This window comes from Calypte anna, chromosome 3, assembly GCF_003957555.1.
Source record: "Calypte anna isolate BGI_N300 chromosome 3, bCalAnn1_v1.p, whole genome shotgun sequence".
In the NCBI taxonomy this organism is placed as follows: Eukaryota; Metazoa; Chordata; class Aves; order Apodiformes; family Trochilidae; genus Calypte; species Calypte anna.
Window position 1 is genome coordinate 50,434,454 of NC_044246.1, and position 14,318 is coordinate 50,448,771.

Genomic DNA, 14,318 nt, shown 5'->3' on the forward strand with positions numbered 1-14,318 from the left:
CACTCAAAATCTATGAGATCAGCCACTTCAAACACCATTTCCCTTTTCATCACAACAGAGCAAGAAAGCAGCATATGAATCCTTCCAGCTCACCCTGGTTTAGAGAACTTGTGACTTTTTGAAGTCCACTGTATTAAGCTGTCCTTACTTGTTATTTTCCAACTTGTTCCACCAGCCAATAGCCATTGGGTTTTAAGATAGCAGTTGAGGCTTGAAATATTTCAGTGTCTGTGCTCTCAGCTATATTTCCTTACTGGAAATATATAGTGCATGATACTTCTTAAGGCATTACAGAAGAACACTCAGCAGTTCTCCAAACATTTGAAATAGCTACAAGCCTTCACAATTTAACAACTACTACCAGCTATGACAAAACAAGTGTAGAGATATCAATTATCCAAATTAGGCCCTAAAAATAGATGGGTTTAATCTATTTAGGACTCAACCAGTTGTTCAAGAAGTCACTACTCAGGCACTTTACTGAATTCCTTTTCTGACAGGCTATTTTGGAAATTATAGGAGCTCAGATAGACAGGACTTCTGGACAAGACAAACAAACAAACAAAAAAACCCACCAAACATAAAAACAACAGAAAGCTGGTCATTTTAATTTTAAAGTGAGTAATGGAAAAGTAGTCCATTAGGTCTTGTGTGATGTAACATACAGGATTTATCTCAAGAATGTTTTGTGCAATGTCCAATGGTTGCAGAGCAAAGTAGTCACAGCTGAGAGATGGCAATGCTAGTGTTGCTAGCTCATTAATTTGCTTCATCTATTTCATGTTGGCAAGCAGTGAGAAAGTAGCTCTACTTTGGGATACTTTCAGGCTTAAACAGTATCCTAACCTGTACATAGCTGGAGGAAGGCCATTAGAAGAGGCCATGCAAATTTGTTAATGCAAGAAAGATACAGCAAACTGTATTTAGCCTGACTTCTGCAGTACAGAAAAAAAAAAAAAAGTAACACTACAATACAAACAGTTTTACTGTTTGTAAACCAATACACCAATATAACACCAATTTGTATAACAAATTATATATTGTATAACAAATTATATTTGTATAACACCAATAGAAACAGTTGCTAACAGCTGTATCAGAAAGACTTAAACTTTAAATAAAATAAAATTAAATTCAAACAAATGCATGTTATTTGCATTCTGGAGTACAGTGCCCTCTCTTTCCTGACAAAAGCAGGAACTGAAAAAACAGCAGTCTCCATATGCACACCATAAGTAGGATCAGTCTTGACATTTCAAGGGAATCTGGAAAAGCACTGCACTGAGGAAACAATTCTCCAACTGCCTTCTTGTATTCGGTACTGCAAACTTGTGTGGACAAAGTCAGAAATAAAGGAAGAATGCAAAATAACAAAAAAAAGGGGAAGGAAAGAAGCAATTGAAAGGGCAAGAGAAGCATTAACTGAAGCAGGACTAGAAGAAAAGGCCTTCTTGTGGCATACCAAGATTTGAGATCTTCCACAAAAGGAAGCGGAAAGGATTAAAATTCAAAGTGTTTGATCACAGGTTTTCTTGAGAAACATAAACACCAGAACAACTGGAAACCCCTGCAGACAGATTTCAGATCCACTTGCAGACACAGCACACAAGTTTGTTTAGTTTCAGCCAGCTGCCCAAGTCCTCTGCAAGACTGCTAAGAGCTACCAGCCAGGTCAGGCTTGATGACGACCACCAGACAGGCACCTGGGCCTCATGTGGTTGCTGGACAACACCAAGGAGCACATTCCTGGACCAAAGACCTGACCTCTTCATTCAGGTCACCACAGAGTAATGAGAGAAGACATTGCTTTGTCATCCTCCTAGATTGTTAGGAAAGTGGTGCAGACCACTTATTTGTAGGCTGAATTGTATACAGTTTATATTGGTCTTTCCTTCAAATTAGAGAAAAGAGTCAAATATTTAGGAAAAAAAAAGTATATTTTATATGAAAGTCTTGTCTTTTAAACTTTTTTTTTTTTTTTAATTAGGGCATCTGAGCCATCAAAAAGACCTAAGAAAGTTATGGTTTTTCTTCCTCAACATGCACACAACTTTGTATTTTAACATTACAGTATATAACTATAACTTATGCTGCATTCCACTGGGTTAGACATGGCAGTGTTTAGTTCTAGACACAAAAGATACCATGTGCGTTTTTAATTGATGCAATTCATCGTTTTTTTGAAGTGTGATACACAGCATATTTTGCTTATTGCTTATATATAATACATTCCATATCTTTAGACAGGTACATATGCATTTATCCAGAATAATGGATAGACTTTGCCTCTGAATTACCTTCACCACAACAGACCACATACCATGCAGACAGGTATGAGAACAGAAAAACAACACTGTATTAATGAATTAGAGCAGAACCACAAAATGAGAAGCCTGGTGATATGAAGAACATCTTCTGATCTCAGCAAGCTCATTTAGTAACAAGGTGAAATTGTTAACACCACACCCATTTGTTTTTGTTTGTTGTTTAGGTAGTGAACTTACAGCCTGGACAATAGGTTACATGACTTAAAAATGCATCTGCCAATGCATGTCAGTTGAGAAACATTTACATATACTCTCATTTCAGCCAGCAGTCAAGGGATTTATCTCATTAGGTCCCACAGACTTATGTATGTTCAGGTTACCCAGCTGGCCACAAACCTAATCTCCAGATACAGTAGGAGGGACTCTGCTGCCCTGGTCCCCACCTCGTGTTTTTTTAACTTGGTAGGTGCTGAGAGAGAGGTTGCCAGTGAAGACTGTGGAAAACAAGTTGTTGAGAACATCAGCCTTCCCCTAATCTGTTGTTATAGCTCAGCAGACTTGCTCTTCAAAGGGAGTATGTTTTCTGTAACCTCCCATTTTTCATTGATGTACCTGTAGAATCCCTTCTTCACATCCCTTGCCAAGTTCTACTCAAACTGTGCCCTGGCCTTTCTGACCTCATCCCTACACAACTGGGTATCATCTCAATACTCTTCCCAAGATACCTGTCCCTGTTTGAATTGGCTATGCAGCTCCCTCTTGCCTTTTAGTTTGACAAGGGCAAAGGTGTGACAAGGTGGTCATAGCTCAGCCATGATGGTCTCTTGCCTTCCTTGCCTGACTTTTTTACACTTGGGTATTGAGATCTCTTGGATTCTGTGGACAGCTTCCTTAAAGATCTGCCAGCTCTGTTCTGCTCCCCTGTCCCCGAGGACCATTACCCAGAGTGTCCTGTTGACTAATTCCTTGAAGAGCTGGAAGTTTGCTTTTCTGAAACTCAGTGTCATGACTGTGCTCCTTGACTGATTCATGACCTTTAGTACTGTGACATCCACCAGCGCAGCCCATGATGCTTCCAGTGCTGAGACCCCTGATGAGCTCACATGCACTGGTGACCAACAGATCCAGTACTGCATCCCCTTGGACAGGGTTGTCTATTTCTTGTTTAAGAAAATTACTATCAAAGGTCTAGAAGTTTCACAGTAGCCAAGACTCACCACATGCTTCACGTTTCCTTAACAGTTTCTGGGTAATTCAAAGTTCTTGTACAAACAAACAGGTTAATTTCTCTTCCAGGTGCAATGTATAACAAGATTTAACCTTCAGTATGGAAATAAGTAGCATTAACTGACAGAGCCAGCTGCCTGATAACTAGAGAGATTTTTAAGCACTTAGTATTATGCAGTCAGCAAATCAGGTTTCATTACACTACTGAAAAAAATAATGCTCTTTAGTGCCAATAAAACAAGATTCTATTATTACCAGTCACTAGGTTTCCATTCAATCAGCATGGGCAATAAAACAGCACATTCATTAGTCTCCAAGAACTGAATGGGGAATACTAGGCATTGGGCTTAATTCTTCATTCAGTCAATTACCAGCAGAAACGGAAAATGTTATCTTCAATTAAAATCAAGCAGAAACTCACACAGACAACCAACAGTGCCTTTTTTCTAACAGTTCTGCAAAGCAAGCCAGCAGTTAACTGCAAATTGACTTAATATAATTCTGCATTTCCCCTAAGGATGACAAATGAAGGAGGTGAGCTGGAAATTCCAGCTCCTGTATTCAATTTTGCATTCTGAAACATAATTTCCAAGGACTGGAGGAAAGACAATGTCACTCCAGTCTTCAAAAAGGGGTAAGAAGGAAGACCCTGGGCAACCATAGGCCAGTCAGCCTCACATCTGTTCCTGGAAAGCTGAGGGAAACAGCTTGTTCTAGGCATCATCTCAAAGCACGTGGAAGAAAATAAGGTTATCATAAACAGTCAACATGGATTTATCAAGGGGAAAAAACGTCTGACTAATCTGATAGCCTTCTACAATGGCATAACTGGATGGAGAGATGATGACAGGGATAGATGAGAGGGCAGTGGATGTGGCCTACCTTGACTTCAGCAAAGTTTTTGACACCATCTCATACAGCATCCTCATCGGCAAACTTCAGAAGCATGGGTTAGACTATGTGGTGAATTGAAAACTCGGTCAAAAATAAAGCTCTGTTTTCCTGGTGGACAGCAGGATGACCATGAGCCAGCAACGTGCCCTTGTGGCCAAGTAGGCCAAAGGCATCCTGGGGTTCATTGAGGGTGGCACATGGGTTAAGGGAGGTTATTCTTCTGCTCTATTGGTCCTGGTGAGGCCAGCTCTAGAGTACTGTGTCCAGTTCTGGGCTCCCCGGTTCAAGAAAGGGAACTGCTCAAGAGTGTACAGCAAAGGGCCACAAAGATGATTAGGGGACTAGGACTTCTCTCTTATGAGGACAGGCTGGGGCTCTTGGGTCATTTAGTCTGGAGAAGACTGAGGGTGGATTTTATCAATGCTTATAAATACTTAAAGGCTGGATGTCAGGAGGATGGGGTCAGTCTTTTTTAGTGATACCCAGTGCCCAAATGAGAGGTAACTGGCAGAAACCTGTTCAATATAAACATGAGGAGCAATTTTTTTTACTCTAAGTGTAACAGGGTACAGAAGCAGGCTGCTCAAAGAGGTGGTGGAGTCTCCATCTCAGGAGACATTCAAAACTAGCCTGGATGCCATCCTATGCAACCTGCTCTAGGTGAACCTGCATGGGGGGGGTTGGACTAGATCATCTCCAGAGGTTCCTTACAACCCCTTATTATGTTAGAAGACACAATTTACACAATAATTTTTAAAACTTTTAATCTGGATGAAGTGAATTTGACTCCCCAGAGGCAGGCAAGAGGTGAACAAAGACTGCTAACTTTCCAGGTGTCCATTAAAGACATCAAACGAAACTTTCAGACTTCTACTTAATCACTGCTTTTTAAGTGATTGAAGGCTAGATGGTTTTTTTTACTAAGAAAAATAATCTAGACATAGAGCAGGTAGTTGGAAAATCCTTCCCAGCCTGAGGGAAATAACACAGGAAATAACACACCTGCCACTGAGCAGGTGTCCAACTGCTGAAATATCAGCCAGACAAATGATGTTTCACTGTAAATGACACATCCTAGCAGAATATTACAAGTCCACCAAATTGCCAGGCCTTTCTGTTTGAGCATTTTATTTTTTTCCATAACAACATATCAAAGGAAATTTTCACCAATTCTTGCATTCAGTGACAAAAATTAGTTTAATCTATATTAGTTCTGGTGCCGTTTTTTGGTAGCAGGGGAGGGGCCTCAGGGGTGGCTCCTGTGAGAAGCAATCTCCTCCAGCTCCAAAAATACCAGCCCCACCTCTGACTAATGTTGAGGCCATCGGTGACAATGGATGAACCTCGGCGATTATCATATTCAAGAAGGAGAAACCAGAGGCTTTAAGAGCTCACGGCAGAGAAGAGATGAGGAGGACGACACTGGAGTATCAGAGGTGAGAGCAATGCTGGAGCAGAGATACCAAGGCCGGTGAGGAAGTGGAGAGAAAAGGTGCTTGAATAGAGGTTTTTCTTACATCGTACGGTCGGGTGTCCCCCTTGCAGCCCTTGGAGGAACACAGTGGAGCAGCCCGTGAAGGATCCCGGTGGAGCCGACAGGGATCTGCAGCCGCGCAGGAACCTGCAGCAGGGGGGTGACTGCTGCCAGTGCAGGCTGTGACTCCGGGCAGCTCAAGCTGGAGCAGCTTGTTCCTGAGGGACTCGTATTGGAAGGGCTCATGAAGGACTCTCCCAGGGTGGGACCCCACACTGGCGGAGGGACAGACACTGAGGAATCCTTCTCCCTGAGGAGGAAGGAGCGGCGGAAAGCAACCTGGACCGTAAACCCCACTCCCTGTCCTCTGTGCTGCTGGGGGGAGGAGGCAGAGATACTGAGATCACAGGGATTTGGGCTCGGGAAGAAGGGAGGGGTGGGGTAAGGTATTTAAGCTCTCGCTTTTTGTTTTCTCTTTGTCCTGTTTTGATGTGATTAATGATAAATTAAATTGGTTTTTCCCCTAACTTGAATCTGTTTTGCCTATGACTGTAAATTGTGAATTTATCCGTCCTAGTCCTTCACTTGACCCACGAGGTTTTAGGTGGCTTTCCCCCTCGCCATCCCAAAATTGGGCAACAGGGACTGAGAGGCTGCATGGTCCCTTTGTTATCAGCTAGGCTTAAACTATGTCGAGATTTTTAAAAGAAAATTGCTAAGTGCAAGCTTTTGTAGACTGACTCAATTGCATTTCCACACCTACAACTATACCTCACCTCTCTGATCACATAACTTCTCACTTGTATTTCAGCTAAAAGAAGTGCAGAAATAGCAGGGGTTATTTATAGGGGAAGCAATGACAGAAAGAAGCTGAATTATTAACTACAGACATCCACACTCATCAGTAGTCTACATAACACAGGCAAAGATCTTCATCAGTTTCCATAGACCTTTTTTCTGAACTACATTTTATTTCTCACCCTTCTCTGAGGCACTTCAATATTTTAAAGAACATACAAAATGGCACACATCACTATCACAGAAAAAACATGCAAAGAACTAGGCACTTGACCATTAAAACTTCTTCCCTTTTATTCAGTTCTTGCATTTAAAAACCATTAAGAGATTTAACACGTGTATTATCAAACAACATATAACAGGGCAACAAAAGATAATTATCATTACAAACCACAGCCCTGATGACCATGTCTAACAGTATAGTGGGTGTTTGCTTACACATGCACAAAATACAAATACAATACTTAATGAGAAGTTTCTGCAAATATTACCAATAAAATATGATTATTGTTACATCTTGCAATTTTTTATATCTTTTATTTGCTAAGACTTAATCTATTACAAGTCAATAGATATTTTAATATAATATTTAATTTGCTCTTCCAAGTATTTGTGTCATTCCAAATGCAAAAAACATGGCCGAGATTCTTTGCAGTACAGTATTTAGAAACTGTAAGCATGTAATTCAATCAGGGTACAAATATCAAGTCAATTTTTCACTCTTATTTACCTGTACTCTTTCCACTGTTTCCACCTAACAACCATTAGACCAATAAAGCTTGAATAAGAATATGAGCTCAAGTATTTAAACTAATTTGTAAGAGGGTATCAAGCTACAGCTGCTTCCTGTTAAAAAAAAAAAAATTATGGAAAAGTAGCTTGAACTGACAAAATTGAGCTACTGTAGGAAGAACTGCACAAGACGTTTTTCTGTGTAAAGCTACCTCATTTTTTATGCATATTGAAGAGAAACATTTTTAATTGCTTCCTCATGGCTTTCCATGCATATAGCTAGCTGTTCTCCGTCTTGTTACTGTGGCCCCACAAACTTGTATCAAAAGAGTGTCCTGGCTGTCAAGTCATCAAGAATAGGTTTTGCAGATAAAAGAAGAGCTGTGATATTTCCCCCATCCTCTTAATCCCCTGTCCTTAAGTAATAAATAAAGCACAAAAACCAAACAAAACCCAAAACCAAAAATCCCGGTAACCCTCCACTTACATGGAACAGTGGTCAGTTCTGGAGCTTTATTAGATAAAACCTGCAGGTCAGTTCTAGGCCCAGTCTGCTTTACAAAAAAAGCTGTTTCTTGTTGACAGCTGCATCCTCCAGTTTTAAAAGTCTAGGACAGACCAAAAGGCTAACCAAGCCTGATCAGTAACAAACCCAAGTGCAAATCATGGAAAACAAATGGAGAAGTTACAAACCAATAAGTCAGATTCCTTCCCCACTGCATAAGAGCACCCCAACACCAGTTCACAGCTATTCTTGGCAGGGAGTGGTAGCACTCATAATTTCAGAAGTACCTATTTCACAATAAAATCCTCAGCTAGGGAACAGAAATCAAGGAAGGACTCCATGCTGAAGAACATTCACTCAAAGATAAAACTGGTAGAGTGTTCAGTGGACTATCTTAAAAAGTCTCTGCCGCTGGCACTGAATCAAAATTCACTCCCTGATAATAGTGAAAGCTTTTCAAGTTATTTATATGCACTGCAACAGATCACGAATGTACAATTATTAAAAATGTTGAATTTCCAAGGTTCTAAAAATTTTGCTGTTCACTATGACCAAGATAAACTCTTTTTCAGTTTACTTAAGTAACACTAACTCAACTCCCTCCTGTGTAAGGATATATCCATGAAACTTCTACCGGCTTTTCTACCTTCATCAAGACAGGAATGTCTCAGTAGGTTAACAACTCAGAAGAAATATAAGAGACATACATGAACAAAATTCCAACAGCCTGTTCAACAAGCTATAAAAAACATTGACCATTACCAGCATAGTAAGAGTGTGACAGAAAGCTTACGCTAACTCGTATTATTCTGAAGATAGCAATTATGAAAATAAAAGGGGTGATGAAGTCTCTGAAGCAGACTTTCAGAGGCATAAGTAAGGTACCCAACTTGGAGAAAGCTTCAGTGAGAAGCTTTGTATTTGTGACCATTCTTTACAAAATTCTCTGTGTTTTGGAACAGAATATATTAACCTAGATAATTTCTTCTTTTCCAGTTATAACGTATGCTACAATTTAATTTTATTCTGGATGGGTAATATTACAGAATGTTTGTTTTTGTTTTTTTTTAAAATCAAGGCAGCTTTAATTATCTTATGTACTATGACAGCCATCACCTGTAAAACAACAGCATCTGCTAACCTACTTTACTTCTTTTCTTAGTAGCATGCTACATGCTATAAAACTTCAGCTGGTCCCATGCTAAAACTCCCAACAGCAGACCTACTGAAGCCTGTAAGTTTCCATTTAGAATCAACTGCAAGATCAGATCAAGTTATGGATTTTACCTACTTTCAGAATTGTTAAAGGGGTGAAAAGAAAAAATGGAGACTTACTGTAATTTCTCTACCATGTAAGTCATTGAAGCTAAACAGTACTTACACAAGAGATGGAGAATAGTGTCTATAGATAAATTTAGGTCACTTCTTAAAAAATATAGATACATAAAGATAAAATATAATATTTTATATAGATAAATATTATTATCTATATTAAATATAGATACATATTATCAGTTGCATAGAAATCTGCCTACCCTTGCAGTCTGTGCAATTGCCTCAGGCTTTTTAAACTGTATTTTCAAGACAAATGTCAAAGAAAAAAACCCAAAACTTTTGCAAACAACATTAAAAATGTTCTAGCCACTTAATTGGAAAACTGCATACTTTAAAGAACTTGAAATTCTGCAGGGCTGCCTTTGTACCAGGAATATAAAGCACTCTGAAGCACACTTACACATTACCAGCTTTAAAGGCCACACAGATTTTAGTTTTGTAGAGTTATGCTTACAAATGGATGCTTTCCAAGGTAAACACAGTAGAAACAGTGGGTTACCTGGCAGGCATTGAAGACAAAAAATAGAGTAGTTCTGCAGAAAATTTACACATTTCATTCTCTCTAGAAGCAGGAGAAACAGTTTATTTGCACTTGTTCCATTTCTAGACATGAAATCCTGTTCTTAAATCTTTATGTTTTGGTGAAGATGGAATACTCAAAGCTACACAGCCCAAACCCACACATGGCCAAACTACTATCCCAATACCTACTAATAATACTTCTGCTTCAAGATCTTACAGTAAGAAGTGCGGTTCTGTGGTGCTCTATAGAGCCTCTAGAGAACAGTCTTCAGATTTCATTTGCATAGTTCACCAAACAGATCAGTCAACTGCATATCTGGATATTTCTACAATTACGTTAAAAAAAAGTGTTAAGAACTGGAGCTTTAACCTCATCTTCAGCTTTGTGAATTGTATCTATCCAGCAGCTACAAAGAGAAGCTTCTATTCTGACAGAACTCCAAAGGAATGTGGTCAGGGTTTCAAGTTTTCCCAGGTCCTGAAAGCCATTTCTCACTGAGCAAGGCATTTCACAGCATAAACACTTCCTTCAGGCATTTGGCTGGTGCTGTGCCTAGATGCAAGCTTTGCCTGGGAAGACAGAGCTGAATCAGATGATTTGTACCAGAGCTAATAAAAGCTCCATGTTTCAGCAGGGATCCTCAGCCAATGCACAGTGGCAGTCTGATGCAGATACCATGCTTATGGTCCCAGGGCTACTGAATTTGGTTCTGTAAAACACGCAACATTTTTCTTGTAACTTTAAGTGTTCTCAAAGCCAATTTTTTTTTTTTTTACCAATATAGTATAATAAAGCAACTCAAGTTTCTTGCTAAAGCTGAATGGCCTTTGTCCCTCAAACACACAGGAAGATCTGAGTGACCATTTGATTTTTACTTGTGTTTTGCATTTAGATAAATTAATTGAAAAAAGAATTACAATATTTTGCATCAACATTTAGCAAGGTCATTTTATCCTACTGCAAATTATAATTATAAGAAGCTGAATAAAATAATTAATTGCTCAAGCAGCTGGGGCAGTTATTACCTGCCAGTGCTTACGCAATACTTTACTAAGTTGTCAAAAGACAAATAGAAGAAAGGAACACCTAGGATTATGGGGTTTTGCTTTGTAAAATGTAAAACAGTAGCTCATTTGAAGCAGAAGCTCAGTTTCTAATAAAGATTGTCAGAACTGAAAGAAGCCTATAAAAAAAACAATTAAAAGTTGTTTACTAGGTGTTGTATTTCCCATCACAAAGACCAAGTCACTGCTGCAGTAAAAATGAGTTTAAAGACAGATGCAAATAGAGCTGGCAGTTGCAGATCCATGAGACAGGCGTGCTGTGGCAGACACACAGATACTAGGTAATCCAAGAATAAAATATCCACAAAATAATTAAAGAACAGCAAGTGACCCTGTCAGAAAAAACACCCATTACAGCTCTTCAGGGACTAGTAGATTCTACACATGTAAGAAATGCTCTAGCTCATAATCTTTGCAGCTTCTAAACAGCACTCAGGTTCAGTCTTGATTCTAAACCCAGCTCAAGACAAAGCTTCCTCGAGAAAAGTTTATCAGAAATAAGAGTCTGAAGGGTAACTTGCTAGAATTAATTCAGAACATGGAAAATTGAGTTCTCACGCAAAACATTTGTTTTCAGGAGGCTCACAAAGGGATTCTGCTGACACTGTGTTTGTCCCTAGAACAAGTGTGGTGTTCCAAGAGTGTTCCCATGAGACACTGCCTGGACTCAAGTCAAATTTTTTACCTTTTGCACTCTCCAAAATAAAAAAAAAACAAAACAAAACTAACACCAAAACAAAACCCAACAAACCAACCAACCAAAACAAATCAGAAACTGTATTAGCAATCAAAATAGAAGCAGAAGCACAGGAACTGAGAAGCTCTCCTCTAAGACAGATATGATCCACATATTCCAGATGATGTACTTGTTCCCTCTGGTTTGGCACCTCCAGTCTGACAGTCATTGACCTGGACATACTTCATAGATAGTTGCCCTCTGGAGAATGGTCACAATTTGGATCCTCAAAAAACATCTTAAAGAAGTCATAAGTCCCACCATAATTTACATGGGTAGAAACCGTTTCTGTGAATCAATGATTAGCTCTTTGAATGTGCCATGGCATACTTCATACATAATTGCATTGTAACAGACAAATAATGTTGATCTAACAGATCAAAAGGTAGCAATCTCACAGAGTTTGAATGCATACATCCAGACAGCAGAACTTCCTCAGGTAAATCAACTGAGGAAGAAACTGCTCTTTCCTATCACACATATGAACATGATTAAGTTCAATGACTTGTTGATATAAAACACCTTTGGGGGAAAAATATCTAAACTCTCACAACTGTGAATTCATTATAACCCCAAGAATTTCAACTAAAATAAGAATGATCTGTCAAAAAAGAAGTCCATGTGACTCAATGCTGACAAACCACAAATAGCCACCAGGAGTCAAATAACTCACCTACAAACTTTGTCAGTGGTTGCCATACACATCTGGTATAGAAAAATCCAAAGCAGACATTATGTAGCTGCAGATAACATCCTGATTATTGCACTAGAGACCTACTTTCTATCCATCTTGATGTTATTTGGTCTTAATTTCTAATCCTGCTTCTCAGCAGTGGTCTCTGGCCCTTCAGTCACGTTTGTGCATGCATTCTGCCAGTACAGTCTTAGTTTCTAATCCCACCTCTAGTCTGCTAAACACCAGTTCCCTGGATTTCACTGCCTACCATTCCTGCTCACCCTACTTATTACTTCTGATCATGTCACTTAAGTGGAATAAAGAACAAAGTGCCATGGATCAGAAAGTCTATAGCCTAGGATCACTATCCCTGGAGCTTGTATCTCCTTTTTTTTCAATTCTTCACAACACTCTTTTATTCCAGTCTGTCCTAAACTACAGAACCTAACCACTTATGCCTCAGCTAAGATTCCTCATTATCAAGCAAAAGAAGAGCAACTACCATCAATCCATTCGGTACCTTATAACCAAGAATACCACCTGAGCAGCATCAAGGACCTAGCAGTTCCCCTACAATTTCTTGCAACCTTCATAGATGAGAAATAAAACCTTAATAGTAAGATTAAAAAGCATTCCCTTTATAGTACTTGCTCTCTACCATTTTTGTAATGGCATCTACTCTGAAATATCTCAGCTGCTGAAAAATAATCTAGTTTATTTTGTGGATTCTTTGTGAAGTTTTGTTACTAATCTGGAACAGTGAAGGAAAGGAACATTTGCAAAAAACCTGGCAAGAAGTGGCAACACCCACTTTTAATTTGTTATTTTGGCCATTATTACTGATAATTTTGGATTTTCATTCTGGAAAAAGGAGCAAAAATCTGAGGAATTGTCTGAAGGAGTGTTTGCTGGGCTGCTTGCCCTCAGAAAATTGGAAAATTGCCTAGGTCGAAGAAGGGAAGGATTCCATAAATACAGATCTGACTTGTGTTTAACAGAACATTTACAGAGAGCAAATATTTACTGTGTCTTGACCTAAGAGACCTCATTATCTTTTAAGGCATTGAAGAAAGAAATGATCAGTGGAAAAAACAAAAATTTACAAACTGAGTCAGCAGGAGTCCACCCAGTCATTTTCTGACTGTCTTGAAACAATATACTTCATAAAAATGTGCAAGAAGAAAGCCTGCAGTAGGCAGTGATGGCAAGATTATCCTGAGTCTGGGGTAACATCTTAACCCACACAATACATGGGTTTATCTCCTTCTAAACATCACTCAGCCATTAGCTATCTTTAAAGCCTTCTTCACTATTGCTGAACATCCAAATCTATAAAGGAAAGAGATTGACAGCTGCCAGACAGCTTGCCCATTTGAGTCACAAAGGAACAAATCCCACCCTCAGTTTTGCTTAACTATGAGAAGCAGATAGTGAGTTGGAAGTGAGATGTTTGAAAATGTGTAACCTTCTCAACAGCAACCAACCCGTGATTGTCATTGCCACCCTCCACCCTCTTCTGGAATCTTTAAAATAAAACTTAAAAAGCCTAAACTCTGTATTTTATTCTACAGAAAAAGTTCCCATTTTTTGGAATGTCTTGTTTGAAAGCAGTGTTAGCTGTGAACAGCAGCTCAAGTTGTGGAAAACAACTGAAAGGCTTCAGGGAACATAGTATTAAAGAGAAAGACAATAGTAAGGAGAAAATAAGATCTTATGTCTGGGATTTGTTGAGATAATTGTTATAGAATAAGGGATGCTCTTGAGAAGCTGTTTCTCCAAGCCAGGAAGATCTTGAGCTAGCCAGCTGCCAAAGGTATCAAGAGTCAGTCAGCCTTTAAGTGTCAGAGGAAGTTCCCACTCTGCTGCAGCAACAGCAGGACAGGAGCTGGGGAAATGAAGGACACAGCCATAGTAATGGGCACCACTGGTGTGACTTTAAAAGAACCACTGGGAACAACCACCTTACACAGCAGAACCAGTATGAACACTCATGTGAAAACATCAAATGTGCCATGACTCCTTGTAAAAAAATTATTTGTAATCTTACACAGACTACATTGCTAAGACTACAGGGGTGTAAAGAAAAA

At 39.2% G+C, this 14,318-nt stretch overlaps 1 protein-coding gene across 2 annotated transcripts in view; it reads right to left on the reverse strand.

Annotated features, from left to right (window-relative positions):
* LCLAT1 (lysocardiolipin acyltransferase 1) overlaps positions 1 to 14,318 on the reverse strand; it is a 99,809-nt gene that overhangs the window by 71,903 nt on the left and 13,588 nt on the right. The window contains exon 3 of one of the 2 annotated variants that reach the window (XM_030447134.1): positions 5,906 to 6,172. The exons of the other annotated variant lie outside the window; for it this stretch is intronic. Within the exon in view, the coding sequence (XP_030302994.1) occupies positions 5,906 to 6,108 (203 nt within the window). The 5' untranslated portion in view covers positions 6,109 to 6,172. The remainder of the gene's footprint in view (positions 1 to 5,905; positions 6,173 to 14,318) is intronic. 2 annotated transcript variants of the gene reach the window in all.